The sequence below is a fragment of the Delphinapterus leucas genome, chromosome 12 (assembly GCF_059928025.1).
Source record: "Delphinapterus leucas isolate spDelLeu-1000000601 "Yukka" chromosome 12, BTC_Dleu_Yukka2, whole genome shotgun sequence".
Lineage (NCBI taxonomy): Eukaryota > Metazoa > Chordata > Mammalia > Artiodactyla > Monodontidae > Delphinapterus > Delphinapterus leucas.
In genome coordinates this window covers 54,518,749-54,535,657 of record NC_143140.1, presented here as the reverse complement: position 1 = coordinate 54,535,657, position 16,909 = coordinate 54,518,749, and the positions used below count along the sequence as shown (strand labels likewise).

General features: G+C 42.4%; 1 protein-coding gene across 1 annotated transcript in view; it reads right to left on the bottom strand.

The window, feature by feature from the left end:
- Positions 1-16,909, bottom strand: part of SLC35F1 (solute carrier family 35 member F1) — a 172,014-nt gene that overhangs the window by 34,285 nt on the left and 120,820 nt on the right. The window contains exons 3-5 of the mRNA XM_022555175.3: positions 13,262-13,421; positions 6,765-6,921; positions 3,176-3,228 (exon numbers count right to left, since the gene is read on the bottom strand). Coding sequence (XP_022410883.1) covers positions 3,176-3,228; positions 6,765-6,921; positions 13,262-13,421 — 370 coding nt within the window. The remainder of the gene's footprint in view (positions 1-3,175; positions 3,229-6,764; positions 6,922-13,261; positions 13,422-16,909) is intronic.

The window sequence follows — 16,909 nt, the reverse complement described above, 5'->3', positions numbered from 1 at the left end:
ACCTATGTTGTCTAATTATTATGAAGAGAAATGGGGCTTGGATGAGGCATCCTATTTGACGGTAATGAGCATCTCATTTTATATATGATATATACACAACACATCATATATACATGATACATCATGTGATATGTGCTATAGATGCTTATATATGATGGATGTATATAGTACGTGTCTGTGTATGCTGCATATATTTTATCTCATCACTTTCTTTGGGATCCCACTGGTGTCACTGGTGTTCTTGTACTTCCCTTTGACTAGACTAGATTTTTAAAACATTATTTTTAATTCTTAAAAATAAAGGCAAGGTAAGATGGTTTCTCAGGACATACGCACTAAGGCACCAGGATGGGGGGATGACTCAGAGTGCAAATTAGTCCCACCACAGGCAGCCGTGAGCCCAGAGAAGCAGCCTCCGTTCCCCAGGCCTCCAGTTCGGCATCGGTAAAAAGGCTGTATTTGTAATGATCTTTAAGGTCTTTCCTGCTCTGTGGTCTCATTACTGCATCTTCAGGGAAACGTCAAATCTCTTGTTTTGGCCTCTAGGACAAAACCAAAACCAAAACCAAAGAAAGCATCACCCACGGCGAGAAAAGTGAAGCCCCAGCACACCACGAACTGGCGTTGGCTGACCCAACGCACACTTTTTCTTCCTGACACTGGACTTGCACGTCAGCTAACACTTGTTCACATGTCCTTCAACACAATATGGCAAAATTGGATAAAGGGAACGCTTAAGCTAGTTATTAGATTTCTGTCTAATCTGTCCACCTGCTCCAAAGGAGGACATTTTAGCTCTGTTAGGTCCTACATTTCACTTGAGTTTCATGATTACATAACCAGACCCAGTCGTTCTGTTCAGTAGAGTAAAACAAAGATATAAAAACAAACAGCATCAATAAATGAATGCTATCTTCTTGCTTTTAATTACTCTTTGCATCTTGCAATTGGCCAATATTATTAGAAAATAACAGAATCTGTTAAAAAATGCTTTCCAAATCCAGAAAATATGAAACACGTTTATTACCCCACTTGCTCCATTGAAAAAAAATCTTTTTACTTTGATAAAATGGCAACCATAGGAGCTGTCCAAGAGACTATATGATGGGGATTACTGATGTGGAGAGAGGGAAGGGAGAGAAACGCATCGACAGATACTGGGAGATATAGTCTTGGATTTTAGTCTCTTAACTAAGACGCTCGGAGTGCTCCACCAAGACACAGTGATCAGAGCTTGGGTGATTTCCCATGGAGCATGGGGAGGCCTTGATGGGAGGCTGATCCCCTTGATGTCTCCTTGCCTCTAGGGTCCATGAGTTCCAGTAGCTGCTATACCATCTCCTGGTTTCCCAGAAAGAAAGTGCAATGCCAAGCCTAAGCCTCCTGCCCTGTCTCCACCGCTTCCCTTTTGTCTATATTTTTGTAAGATGAGAAAGGGCAGGACAGCCCGTCTCCTTTGCTTGTCATTCATCTGCTCACTTAATAAACATTTATTCACTGAATTTTATGTGCCTAGAACTGAACCAAGCAGTAGAACATTGTAGTAGGTCAGGATGAGGTAGGAGGACAAAGATCGCCATGGTGTAAAAACACTCAACCCGTACCCATGCTTCAGAAAGAAAAGATGAAGATTTGGTTCCTTTTCTAGACCATCTGAGCCTCATTTCCAGTCAGAAATTAAACGAATGGTTTTATGATGCGTTCCCTTCATCATCTTGGACCACAGGAGATTGACATTTTAATGGCAATAGGAGGGCTCAGAATAAAACTACCTTTTGATGACATATTCAACTAACGTTGAATTATAACAGAACCTTGGTGGACATGCATGTGACATCCACATAATTAGAGGACAAATTATTTTTTATTAGTGCTACTACTATTAATATAAAATTAATTTATACTCATGGACCACTGCATGTGAAGCGTTACCAAGCACAGGTAACATCCTGGCTCTGAGAATCACAAAGGCCAATGCAGCTGTAACCTGCAGCTGGCTTCCTTTCCCAGCCGCCTTCCTCTCCTCCCTACAATCCCTTCTTTCTATTGCTTTTCATTTAATTGTATCAACTCGGGAGAAATTAAACGGCAGGACTCTGACAGACACAAGGGCTGGGGAGCCCTTGAAGTCACTAGAGATAACCCCAGGGGCAGCTGTGCATAATTCTGTAGCACCTGGTGTGCCTTCAGGGGCAATTCTGTCAGCAGCAAGTCAACCCTGGATGCTTCAGGGTCAAGGGTAAGTAAAGTGGTGCAGGGAGCTTTATGTCACTGTTGTCCTTGTTCGGAGAAGCAGAATTTGACTGAAGCTGTCAGTTCCATGAAAGCTCATATAAGCTGGAGATGGCTCAAACGGCCAGCTTCAGAGTGGGGAATCACCTGTATTTTCACCCGGGCACACACTTCCCAAGCATACCCATAAGCCAAGCTCTGTGCTCACTGCTGGAACCCAGGCGTCTTGGTGTAGACACTGAGGGGATTTCAGGGCTGAGGGTAGGTCAGTCCCATCTAGGGCTGGCTGAGTGATCATTATTAGAGCATCACCTGGGATCTTAAATCCTTGTCCTAAATTTTTTTTTAGAGAAAAGTGACTTTAGAAACAGGTGGCATCTAGATGCCCTGGCTGACTATTAAGTAGCTCAAAGTCTGTCTGGTATTTTCCACCAAGTCCAGATCAATTAACCATGTCTTTTGTACAAACTGCTCCCTTCTGAAAAGGTTTTTATGGGTTCAGAATGCCCATTACCTTGTTTTCTTTTGTGCCTTCTTGTTAAGTTCAGTTTTCTTCCTTTACTAAAGTGCCACTTTTTAATGATCACGTCAGTTTGGTGTTTCTCAGCTGGAGCAAATTGCTGTCATTTGTGTCCCACCACTGCCTCGGGGCATTTTTTCTTTCCAGTTGGTCTTTAACCTAATAACATACTTCTGTGTCTACCCTAATGGCATCTTGGTGATGATAATGGGCAGAGGCTTAATTAAAAAACATTATGAATCATACAGTTCAGTCTCTTCTAGTGTGTACGAATCCCTAAAGTGACAAGGGGGTTTCCTTTTCTTTTGTCCCTTGCAGTCTAAGTCCTTCCCTTGTTTGTGCCTCACCGCCACCAACGTCACTCTCCATACGTTATTTCTCAGGTTTACTAAAAACAGCATCTTAGGTGAGCAAAGCCCTTACCTATTTGCCAATCCCAGGGCACCTTCAACAGCTCCTTGTGCTCCATTATAGCTCTGCGAATTGAAAGAAAGCACACCTGATAAGCAACGCGTCCTACTTCTTTTTTCACTTACCAGATTTATACAAATCATGAAGCAATCAATTGAATTTCAAAAATTACTCTGGATCACGCAGAGGCAAGTCTCATTAGGCAGCCCAGCCCAAGGTTTATCCCTGCAGGATCTTGTTTGGTGAGTGAGCCAGTGGGCATGGTGGAGCACCGACCCTCCGCGGTCCTTCTCACCCAGTCTGCCTCTAGCCTCTGCTTCTTCTTGTTTAGATGCTTTCTCAGAAGTGTATGGCGAGGTTGCAGGTTTAATCAGTTTTCTGACTGAGCACTCTTCAGGGCAGTGGTTCTCAAGCTTAAATGTATAAAACCGCCACCTGGAGAGCACGTTAAAACAGTTTCCTGGGCTTCCCAGGTGGCGCAGTGGTTGAGAGTCCGCCTGCCGATGCAGGGAACGCGGGTTCCTGCCCCGGTCCGGGAAGGTTCCACATGCCGCGGAGTGGCTGGGCCCGTGAGCCGTGGCCGCTGAGCCTGCGCGTCCGGAGCCTGTTGCTCCGCAACGGGAGAGGCCACAGCGGTGAGAGGCCCGCGTACCACAAAAAAAAAAAAACAAACAGAAAAACAAACAGTTTCCTGGGCCCCATCCCTTGAAAGTCTGATTCAGTAGATCTGGGTGGGGCTCATGGATGTGTGTTTCTGACAAGTTTTCATGCGGTGCCAGTGCCGTTGGTCAGAGAACTACACTCTGAGAACCACTGTTCTGGAAGAGGGCCAGGAGGGGAGGCGCACAGCTCCACCGGTGTCGCTCTGGTTTCAGTGTGCCCTCAATGTATCCCCGTTGGCCAAACACTCATATGCCACTCCCACTATTTTGGCAGCAGTGTTTCTGAAGGGCTCTGTCAGCTCTAATGGCCCAGAGCTGAAGCAGATGAGCGCTAGATCTCTCAAGATATTTTTTTGGATCCAAGAATAATAATCCATAAAATGAGCCATCCATCTACAAAATGTTGGTTAGGAACAGTTGAACTAGGCTATTTCTTTTCCTCTTACAAGCTGACGCACCAAATTTAGGAACTTTAAAATGCCAGCATGCTTTCAAAATGAACCAAAAATACATCTTTCTTAGAGAGTCTTCCCATGTCCTTGCCTTGTTTGCTATGGAGTTTTTCACCTGCATCTCAGGCTACCGAAGTTTGGAGGATTCTTGGAAACAGCCTATTTGCAAAACCAGTTTAAAGTGATACCAAAATAGCTTCCATAAATAATTTCAGACACTGCCCCAGTACAAAGAACTTACTTTGTAGAAAGTGATTTGGTGAAATCAAAATCACTTGCTTTGCAGAGAGGGATTTGCTGAAATTAGACTGGAGGTTATACTATCCTTCTTTATCTCTTATGTGAAACTAAAATCCATGGCCTTTATTGATGGAAAATTATGCTTTGTTTGACATTTATTCTTGCAACAACTTCTGAGGCCTAGTCAGTGATGACTTATATGTTCCAATGCCAGAATTATTGCAAAATTGTTGTTTCTGACTTTTTGATGCTTAGTGAATGCCTGTGTTATATCTTCACTCATTTAAGGAAAATGGAAACACTAAATTTCTAAGAGATGAATTTGTGTTTCGTTTTTGTTTGGTTTTTTTTTGACCGTGCGCACTGCTTGTGGGATCTTAGTTCTCCTACCAGGGATTGAACCCGAGCCATGGCAGTGAAAGTGCTGAGTCCTAACCACTGGGATGCCAGGGAATTCCCTAAGAGATGAATTTGAAATATGGTTCACTTGTGCAAATCCATGGGCAATAAAAGAAAACAATTTATAAAAGGAAAATTTTAACTATGAGTTTTCTAGTGGTGGTTACTAGTAAGACTAGTTTACTGGTTGTCAGTAGTAAACAGAATGCCCCTTTTTGGAAGTGCATCAAATCATGGCATTTACACTTAGTTTGTCTGTTTCTCTAAGTAAAACCTCCTTGGCTGGTTTGGGAGAATCAATGTACTTCTCGTGTATTCTTGTAAATTACCTTCAAAGTCCATTAAATACATCCATTAAAAATTCATTTAGTTTGGGGATAATGCGGCTTCCGAGTAGCAAACTTTGGTCTCTCTTGCCTCGCGGCCTCGGGGTTTGGGGCCCCGGGGAGGGGACAGCGAAGGTCATGCTGGGGCGGTTCCGCGCGCCGCCAGAGGAGGCGTGGCGGGCCTCGGGGCTAGTTGGCAGCTGCCTGCGGTGCCGGCTCCTCAGTACGGAGAGGCAGCCCCCGCCCGGGTCGTCAGGACCGGAGCCGAAGGGCGGCGGAGACCCCAGGCGCCCCTCGCAGCCCCGGGTGAGTGCACACCTGGAGCCCTGCCTTTGCTCGCCAGTCAACCCTGCGTGCCCTTCCCATCCCACTTGGTCATAACCTCAGAAACCACTCGGCCTCAAGTTGTCCTCCACTCTGCCGGTTGACCTCCCTGGGTCACAGAATCTCATCCCGCATTTTCCTCCGGTTTGCACGGACCCTCAGCGGTAAAGAGAACCTCAGAACCGACACCCTCTCCACGTGGTTAGATACCCGGGCTTGGATTTTAGATAGCTTTTGCGCCAAGAAAATAAGTTTCAGGTGTTCTAAGCGTGGGGGCTGGGTCTCAACCTTAAGTTTCCCATGATTGAAGCGCGTCAGAGCATTTTTATTATTTATCACTTGGCTCTCCCTTCGGAGGTCTGGTGTGGATATGCTGAAATTGAGCACATGTGGGTCGTAGTGGCGTGCTGGATATGCCTTTTTTCTTTGGTTTCTCCCGGGTTCTAGTTCTGACCCCAAAAGAACTTAAGAGCCATGAGGCTCTAGTGATAGGCAAGAGAAGTGGTCTTCGGAGCTGGGGGAAGGTTAATGAGTTATTTTATCTTGGGACTTGGAAAAAGTACAAAGAAGTAATGATGCAGCTTGCAAGACGTTCCACTTTTAGCTGTCTTCTACTTTGGCTTTGTTACTTTTGGAAGCCAGAGTTAGGTTAACCTCCTAAATTTATTTGGCTTATTTCTATGTATTCGCAATATCAGCACAGGCAGGTGATTAACTGGTTTTTAAATCAGCAGCTGGGATCTGGGTCACACGTGGTAACAATCATGGTGCTTGAGCCTTGGGTCTTTTTTTTCCACGTGAAAAGAAATCGACTTAGGGAACCTTCCCTTGGAAAGAAGCGCCTTTGTAATTGTGTTAGGAGCCCAGATGCAACTGCATCCCCAGAAACTTTCAGTATTTTCTCATCCCAAAGTAACGTGAAACATGCTGTCCATTTAACAAGATCGAGGCCTGTGTGTAGGTATCTTCAAAAATACTGTAATAAATTTAGTGTGATTAAAAAAAAAATTCATTTAGTTTGGAAGAAATGTACTAATAAAGATATTGAGTTTTTCAGATTTCATGTGGGAGGTTGGTGACAGGTTTCTACCTTTGAGTTTTGTAAAATAAAGCAAACAGCCATACCCCAAATGAAAAAAGAAATTGTAAGAATAAGCTCTAAGAGTATCGACTGCCTGAATTTCTAATTTTTACTCACAACTGAATTCCACTGAAAAATGCCCCGAAGAGTCCAATCATTCCCAGGAATTCCACTCGGCTCAGGGTTCGGATGATGTATTCTTCCCAGACGTTAGAGATACCGTAGAGCGTGGCTCCCCCTAAGACCAGAAGGTCCCCTACCAGCTTATTTTCCCCTAGGAACCAAAAAAAAAAAAGAGGAAGCTTTATTAAAATTTTCCTAACAAGAGTTTGGCATCGGCAAAATCAGCTTCCTACGCCTATTCTTTTCCGACATTTTTATAGACGTTCTGTATTTTGCCAACTGAGATTTAGTAAAGTCCATTTGTGTGTGCTTCAGTTACGCTGTGATATAAAAAGTTTGCCTATGTCCGCAACAAGAAGTCTTCCCTAGCTAAGAAAGGGACCAGTTTCTTCTAGATTGTACCCTCTCCATAAAGCCCCATGTCTTCTGTCTGAGCGAAAGGGATTATGGGTTGAAAATTTCAACTCCCCTAAAGTAAGTAACATAAGGGTGAAAATATATGTAATTCATTATCACATTAGTATTTTTCTTCTTTCATAAAAATATCTATTTGTTCTAAATTCAATTTTGGTTTCTGTCCCATCTCATAAATTCTGTACCTAGCTATTTCCTATACTTAGGCCAACTCTTTCCACTCCAGGAAGTGTGAAGCTAGGGAAGGACAGTGGGAATCAGCAGCCGGTGGCCTCACGGTGGGATTGTACCCAAGGAGCCTCCAGCTGTGTCCTGTGTAGTTGGCTCATGGGAGCTCAGCAGACATGCAGCTCTGGGGCAGAAGAAGGAGGGATTGGGAGGGCTCTCTCTCCAGCGTGATTCTAAGGAAGAGACCCACCTTAGAGTAGCCTTGGATTTCCAGATTAGCTGGAACAACCTAAAACTGCAGAGCCAGATGTTCACTGTACAGTTGGGAGCACTGCATATTCTCTAGGAAGAGGTTTCATGTAAAAGAATCTGGGCTGGGCTTGGGGAGAGACCTCTTCACTCACGTCTTTGTGGTCACCCCTGGAGACACATTTACTCTAATTAGTGTCACTTTTTCTAAGACAGCTTCCCACTGCTGGTAAGAATCAGAGAGAGAAAAGATACCCTGAAAGGCAGGAGAGCTTGCTGGAGTTCAAGGGAATGGAGCTGAGAGTCTGGAACTGCGAGGTCTGGGAACCCTCCCGGGGCTCATGGGGAGTGGGTGGCCCAAGAACATGAGGAGGCTCTGATAAGGAACCAGACCTCATGGCTGTGTCCCTGGGTGTGTCTTCCAGGGAAATGAAGGTTGCTGTTACAGAACAACCTGATGAATCTTTTTTTATGTGTCAGCTAGAAAATCATGACAAAGCTTCTAATGTTAAGGAGTTCATTTGTGGAATAACCCATAAAGTAAAAAGTATCCATTACTAAGACTATAAAATTATAATGAACATGATTCAGTCACTTTTCAATAAGGACCCATTTCAGAATCTTGTGATGACATGGGGTCATTATTATGAATATCAATTATTGTTGTATTAGTGAAGTGTGGAAGTGCTGCTCGATAGAATTCTTGGTTACATGAAATTAATTTTATATGAATGGATTCAGGAAAGTTAAATTATAATAAACTATTTTAATAGAACTTAGGGAAACATCAGTCCATCTTTTAAAAGTCCTAAAAAGAGGCCACACTGTTTCAATGAATAGTCTCAACAATATTTTTCAAACTCCACATTTATATCATTATGGTCTATTCTGTTAAGCCTTTGACTATATGGAATCTACTCCCGAGTACTTTGAATTTTCACCAATGCAGTGATAATTACTGTTAATAATGATACAATTTTGTGTAACTGCAAGTTTAGAAGTATTTCCTAAGTTATCGGTAACAAAGTGATTAAATATTACTTATTAAAATTTTACTAGTAAGTGTATTTCTCAGTTTTTAAATCATTTGAAAGTGGGTACCTATACATATAGCATGTATAAAATCTTAGATGATTAAATATAGTTAAATTAACTAGGACATGATTTTATCCAACCATATTGTATAATGCAGTGTTTGATATAATATTTTGTACCTACAATTTGTATCTAGTTAACTGGAAATTACAACATATTACTCTATGTTTCGTGCCCTATTAGTGCTATAGATATCCGACATGGTAGAGTCAATTTCTCTGAAAGTTCACGGGGAAAATTATATCTAGCAAGTGTGTCATTTATGTATGAGTGAAACCACAATGAGTGATAATGATTTGCAAATTTGGGGCAAAGGTACACATTTGAAGTTATGAGAAGTTCATTCAACCCAGTGCCTTCTTTCTCTCCTCTGAATTTTACACCATTGTCACTGCGTATGGCCCCCACTGCACTTTACTCCACGTCTATTATTTGTTAACTTGCCTGTCTTCCCCTTCCTGTTTTCTTATACAGTAGGGTTGAAGGGCCTACTGTGACTTACTTCGCTTTATATTCTCTGCGGTCCCTAGCACAGATCCTGGCACATTATAAGTTCTCAATAAGTATTTAAATGAGTTGAGCCAATGGAACAGGTCTTAATACATCTCATGGTAAAGATTTTGAATGGTGACATCTTTCAATTTAGGTAGATATGGGTTCTAATCACATCTCTGTCACTTATTAGTTGTTAAACATTGGGCAAGCTACAGAGTCTTTCTGACTTGTGTTTTCTTAATTTAAAATGAGGTTATGGCGAGGATACCGTAAAATAGTGTCAATAAGATTTAAAAATGCAAAATAATGTAAAATGCTTAACATAGCATCTGGCACTTATTAAGTGCTCAGGAAATGGTGGTTAAAAAAGAGTGAATCAATCGTTCCCTGTGAATCACCACCTGTCTGTTTGGGTTGGCCATTTCTCATTTTGGATTGCTTCTTAGTTCTAAACAACCCAGTCATGACTGCTTTGCAAGAATTGGTTTTCCTTATTAGGTTTTTGATTAAGTACTAGAAATACCATGTTTGGAGGGATACTTCTGTCTGTGTGGTTGTGGGAGGAGAAGAGGGAATATTATTTAAAATCATTACTTACCACTATTTCAAGAATAAATGGTGAATTATAGTATTCTAGAGTGTTGAAAGACTGCTAATGCAATTTATGAAAATGAACCCAACTCACCGAGTATTTTTGAGTTTTAAATACGACCAACTGCTTTGTTTTCCTGGGACTCTCTTGGTTTTAGCACAGAAAGTCCCACTTCTGGGGAAACCCTTCCATTCTGGCCTATCTGGGACAGTCATTCAACCTAATTTACTGCAATTGAACAATGGTACCTTTCTTACATGAGTCACAATTATGGAAGAATAAGTATTAAGTGGTGTAGCAGAAAGATTTCACATCTAGGCCACACCATTTAGTACTGGTGTGTACTTGCACGTTTCTTATCTTCCCTGAGCCTTGATTTCTTCAGCTGTAACAATGAGAAAATACTTTCTTTGCATAATTAGGAGGATTAAATGAGATGATGTACAAGAACGTGCCTGGCACCAATAAAATTGTCACTTTAAAAAATTATGTTTAATTATCTAATTCTTTGAAAATGTTTTTTCTCTTTTGAAATAAATATAAAATTATGTCTGGTAGTAAAGAAAATGTCATTATGGTTATCTAACATCTTTGATAAGTGAACTATAAGATGCAATAAATGTATTATGGTAGAAAGAAGATACTTTGAAGAGCAAGAAATACATTTTATGATAAGGATCTATTTTAATTGAGTTTTATCTTAATCTTATTATTTTCTTACCTCCCCTTTTATATCTATAAGTTTTCCAAGGAAAGTAGAAATGTCATGGAGAAATCTCTTTGGCCTTATTAAGTCATTTTTACACCCTACAACCTCTATCATATTCTCAGGAGCCACTTTATTGCACGCCTTTCCCCCATGCATCAATAAATGCAGAGCTGGTCTCTCAGAGGAGACTTATAATGCTGGAGGAAGGTGGCAAAGAGGGAATACACATATTAGTCCCACCGATTTTCACTGACAAACTTGGAAAAAGACATCTCCTTTCAGCTGAGCTCAAAGGCATGGGAGCACCTATAGTGGATGATCCGTTGTTCCTGAGACAAGCATAGAATTGGAATGTAAGTGTTTTTGTGTCTGTCCCACTTTGTAGACCATTCCACAGGCTCCAAGGCAGAGTCTCCACGGCTGATATCAAAAGTGCTTGAGGACAGAATTTTCAAAATCCTAAGCTAAGGAGAACCGTGGACTAAGCAATATAAAAGGGACTAAGTCGGTCATCTTTTCCTGATACAGTGATGACGATTTAAATCGGGCTGAATGCCTGATTAAAGTTCTGGTGAGTGCCTGAAGGATTTTAGAAAAGTTCCGTCCCTGAAAGGTTCAAATTAATGCATTGCACCAGCTCTACGGTAAGAGTGGTAACAAACGGAACATTTTTGATAGGGATGCACACAAAGATTATATTGTCCTCAAAGTCAGTGTGTTATTTTCTTTTTTCAGCACATTTTATAAGATAGCTTAAATTGCTGCCTAATTTAATATTTTTGTAGATGTAAAGCATGCCCAATCATTATTTTGTAAAATGAGCCCTTGGATCCTAAATTTGGGCTGCTGTCAGAACATTATGCCATGTAGTTAGGCACCATCAGGTAAGCATGGAAGGTACTCAACAGTGATAAGACTTAATTCTGTTAACACTGGTATTTCATATGTTACAACAGGAAAGATGCTGTGGGCCTTAAACAGATTCACACGGACAGATAAAACACCACTCCAGCATGTTTCAGCTGCCCTGCACTCTTTTTAAAAATGACCACTTTTGAAAGACTCCCAAATGGACTTACTTTCTTTTTCTTAAATAGTACTAGTACCCCTTTCCTAACATTTCAATTGAAATCAAGAAAACATTTTTTACAGGATTAGTGAATACAACCTAGTGAAATCAATTCAAATTTGTTTAACATTTTGGGTGTAAATATTTAGATTTATAATGACAATTGTCTTCCTTGACTATGGATACAAAATGATGGCCAGGGTGAATGACTAGAGCTCAGCAAAGCAAAATTTTCATAAATAAGGGTACATGTTGCTTAGTCTGTATTTACACAGTTCAAGCAAAGCAGAGAAAGTGTAATTAAATTATGACTTTATAACAACTGGGCATGTTGTATCAGACAAAAATATTGTCTGATTGGTCCAAAGAGATGATCTATATTGGGATCATGATGGGTATAGAGCAAAAACTAGCCTTTTCATGTAATATATATCAATATCCCATGGAACCACTATTTCATAGAACAGAATTTGGGAAAAGCTGGCATAGGTATTTTTAGTCCATCTGTTGTGTTGGGGACTGATTACGTTGTGTAGGCAGCATATGGAGAGGACAGAGGCTGTCTCTCTTTTGCTGTGTTGTATCTTCAGCTCCCAGCAATGTGGGAGAGGAAAGGAAGCCTGCCCAGGAGGTCAGGAGACTTGGGTTCTAGTCTCAGCTCTGTGACCTTGGGCAGCTCACTTGGCTTCCCTGTGTCTTGGAGTTTTTGTGTGTCAAATACAAAGGAGCCGAACAAGGTCCCTTTCAGTCATAAAGTTCTGTGGTGCAACTTAAAAATATAAATAACTTTCATTTCAGGTATTTCTTATGACCTAGTCTCAAAGAGAAATGCCCCAATTTTAACTTTTTATCTCTAATTCCCTAGAAGAAAAGGCAATTCCAAAACTACAGGAGAGTGGGTACTTTCTATCCTATTCCTGATGTTAACAAAGAAAGTCATTTTTTTCTTGCCCCGAAACCTCTGTAACTCAAGGATTTTTGGTACATTTTAAAGAATTACAATGCTTTAAATGTGGTCCTCTGGAAAGCATTCTGGATTAGGGCTCCTCAGAAGATTGATAGCAATTTAATGAGTAAACCTTGAAGCCTTGTAGGTCTACAAGATAATGACCTGTGACTGTTACCTAAAACTTCCCCACAAATACACCAACAAAAAACATGCATGAGGAGACTGCACTTAGCTCTCCCTCATAAAAGAGAATTCCTAATCCAGGCTCCAAAGTTTAAATATCCACTCTTAAGCCTGTATATCTACCTTCACCCAGTAGTCTGAAAGCTCAGTCTTTCTCTGACGCGGGAGAGAAGGCGTTGGCGGGTGGGTTGTGGGGAAGGTCCCTGTGGCTCGGGAGTGGCCTGACCCACTGACACCGTCTCTAACCAGCTGGTCTGGATCAGGCAGCTTTGACCCCCAACACATCCTCCAAGTGGGTCCTGACTTTCAGCTTTAAACACCATCTGAATGTCTCTGAGTTCCTGTAGAATGGGCATGAAAGCTGTATTTTGCTTCCTTTGTTCACTAAAGAAATATGTATGAACACCTCCTATGTGCCACTGTCCTAGGTGTAGGGGAACAAACACGAGTTAGGACACAGACAGTAGGAAGCCCAGGTTCCTTGTTTCCACCATGAACCATGAACATTCCACGTCTTGCCTTGGTCTCACCCACAGAGGCAAGTAACCCGGTGAACATGGAGACTCACCTGCTCCCTGATGCCTTCCCACAAGCACATCTGCGCCCGCCATGCATCCCATTCCCAGGATGCAGACGATGATGCCGAGGAAATGCACAGCCTTGTACCGGATCAGCAGGAAGAACCAGGAGAGCAAAATCACAACCGGGATCACAAAACAGTCCAGGAGCTACAGGGAGGGAAGGAGGGAAGCAACAATAGGGAGTTCAGAGGGAAACTTTCCGTATAATGGAAACTGTCAGAAAAATAAGTTTGCTCTGTAGAAAGGGCATTTCCCCTGGATCTGTGTTTTTGGGTCGACCCAGAATTGATGCAATTAAAACGACTCTGAAACAAATGCACATGAACTTTACTTAAACATCCCCCAGCTGTGAAGAAAAGGGGAGACGGCGAATCAATAAGACAGGCTGGTGGTGAAGATTCTCCTGCCCCTGTGGTGTCAGGGCAGCTTGGCATCCACCTTCCTCAGCACCCTGGCCGACTCCACAGGGACACTCAGATGTGGGGAGAATAGACGGAACCGTTTTAGATGGTCCCAGCACTCTGGGAGTAGATCTGGGAATGGGAGGTGAGGGGGCAGAGGTCTTCTAATAGTTTATAAATTATTAGAATCTAGGCAAAAGTTGCACTTAATTTCTCCCAGAACTTTCTCCCCCCTACCAATAAAAGTTACTTTAATCTCTCTTTGAAATTTCACTCTTTATAGGAAAAAAACTGCTCTAAATGTAAATGCAAATATTAATCTCAAAAGTTTACAAATACTTTAAAAATACTGTATAAAAAAAGTTAAAAAAAAAAAGGAGGGAGAGAAAAGAATGAACAGAGTATTTAAAAAATCTTTGACTTCATTTCCTATATATTTTGTGCAAATAGTGAGATTCCACCTGAAATGGAAGCCCCAAGAGATGGTGGCAAGTTTGTCCTGGTCATGCAGCGAGACAACATAATGAAATGGGAAGACCTTGTGTGAGGAGCCAGGAGATCTGAATGTGAGTACTAGACCCTTACTTAGAGCAGTGTGACCTTGGGCAACCCACAAACTCAGGAAGCCTCAATTTCCTGTTAGTATAATGAAGATAATAATTCCTACTGACTTTCTCTAAAGATCATTGTGAAGCTCGAAGATAACACATGTGGAAGCATTTTGTAAATTACCAGGACCTCAATGCCAGTCTATACCCTGCTTCCAAAAACATGCTCTGGACTCCACAGAACTGGTTGTCTCTACCACACCTCGGTAAGATGCAGTGACTTGTGGTTACTCCATGTGAGGCAGGGTCTCCACTAGACACACGGGTGGCCCCCAGGACTCCAGACTCCATGTACCAAATGAGAAACTGGTGATCTGGTCCCACTGCACAGTACAGCTCCTCTGCTAGAATCCTAAACAGGTGGCCCTACCAGCCAGTAGCCAGATGCAGGGCAGTGATCCCTAACACTCCTTCATTCCTACTGTCTATATCCTATGGGTCACTAAATCCTGCCAGTTCACCTTCTAAACACTTCTTAAATCTACTCACGCCACTTCCGCCACCTAGACCGAACTGGCATCATCTCCTACCTGGAGCAAGCCCTTCCTTCCTGCCTCGGGTCTTCATGCATCCCCCTCCTTCTGGAATGCTCCATCTAATTCTTGAAGTCCTGCCTCCTTCTTCAGGCTTGCACCTATATTCTGCCTCCTTAAGAAAGCCTCTAGGGTCCCTAGGCTAGGTCAGGTCCTCTTCGATGATTTCCTTGTATCCTATACCTCTCCTTTATAGTGTCAATTATAATAATTCTCAATTAATATGGAATTATTGGCATAATGTCTGACTTCCCACTTGTCTGGAGTTCCATGAGAGCAGGACTATATTCCCAGCACCCAGAGTCCTGATGGGCTTATGAGAAGTATCCAAGAATAGTTATTGAACAAATACATACAAGGATTTTTAATAATCAGTAACAGCAAAATAGAGTCACCAACATTCACTAAAGGCTGAAAAATGTTTGTATATTTGCAAAGCATCCTGACCATCAGAATGGCTTTTGGTACTGTAAACAGCACTTAGGATCCTCACCATCCCAAAAGCTGTTGGTGACCTGGACAGACCCTCATGCTTCTCCATGCCTCGGTCTTCCCTTTTGCAGAATGAGCAAGCAATCAGAAGAGTAAGCTGTCCCCGAGGTTACTGGGAAATGATAACGCTGATAACACCGTTAACCCTAACACAGTGATGGGCTGGGGGCTAAGCCCACGTGTCACAGCGCTCCGGGAGGGGCTGAGTTCGGGGGTGACGGCTGGTAGGACTGCACTACAGCATATGTTCACTCACTGCACAGTTAATTAGCAAGTTAATGATCCTACTTGATGTGGTAAAACGCTCTAAAGCAGGTTTTACAGCTGGCCTCAAACGCCATTTAAGTATATTAGGAAATTTGTGTTTGCCAGTGAAAACTCTTCACTGGGCATAAGACAGTTGGTGTTTTGCTTTAAAAATTAGAAATGATTGAATCAACAGATAGAATATTTACCTACAGGCTCCACAATTGGGATTTCATTATCTGGCTGGAAGCCCTCGGTCAGTGAAGCTGAAGGCCTCTATGCCTGAATTACTGAAGGCAAACCAGGCCTTCATCCAATCTTTGAGGAGGGCTCAAGTGAGCTTTTGTGGTTCTCAGTGTCATTAGAAACCCCAAAGCACTTGATGAGTCCTGGGATCTGCTCTCTTAATAGATTGAGCTGAAAAATCCTTATTTGTGAGTGCCAGTTGGCCCTTTGGGTAGGGAGGACTTTTAGAAAGAAGAGAAGGAGAAAGAAGGCTACAGTACAAACCAGGGTTTCTGGGACATTTCAGCTGGGAAGCGTGGCACCCAGCATACAGTAGGGAATCAACAATGGGTGACTAAATGAATCAAAGAATGGAGGGGCGCTTGGTATCACTGACTGTCAGAAGGGAAATTAGAGGTAATCTAGGCTGCTTCCAGCATTTGGTCTGGGATGATTCTTCATTTTGCAGGACTGCCCCAGGCTCTCTGCAGGGCACTTAGCACCACTGGGCCCTGACCACTAAAAAAAAATGCTCCTACACATTTACAAGTGCCCCTCGGGGGCAGTATCTCCCCAATTTAGAATCACAGAGCCCTTTATTTAAAAACTGAGGATTCAGAAGTTTCAAGAGGTGAAGTGATGTGCTCCCTGTTGCTATCAGCCACAGTCCCGTCCTGATTTTTTTTTTTTTTTGCGGTACGCGGGCCTCTCACTGTTGTGGCCTCTCCCGTTGCGGAGCCCAGGCTCCGGATGCGCAGGCTCAGCGGCCATGGCTCACGGGCCCAGCCGCTCTGCAGCATGTGGGATCTTCCCAGACCGGGGCACGAACCCGTGTCCCCTGCATCAGCAGGTGGACTCCCAACCGCTGCGCCACCAGGGAAGCCCCCTGATTTTTTTAAAATCATATTTTAATGAAGGTCAGTAACAGGAATTGCTACAGGTGGAGGTCTCACCACGATTTTTGTAATTAGAGACAAAAAAAAGTCAAAAAACAAAAAACATTTGGGAGTTGCTGTTAGTAAACAGGCTATTATTTTTTAGCGATTTTTGGCTCCAGCTTTTCCCCTGCGGTAATAGAGTATAAAACATACTGACAAAATAATTTTCCAATAATTTTCTGGTAGCTTAAC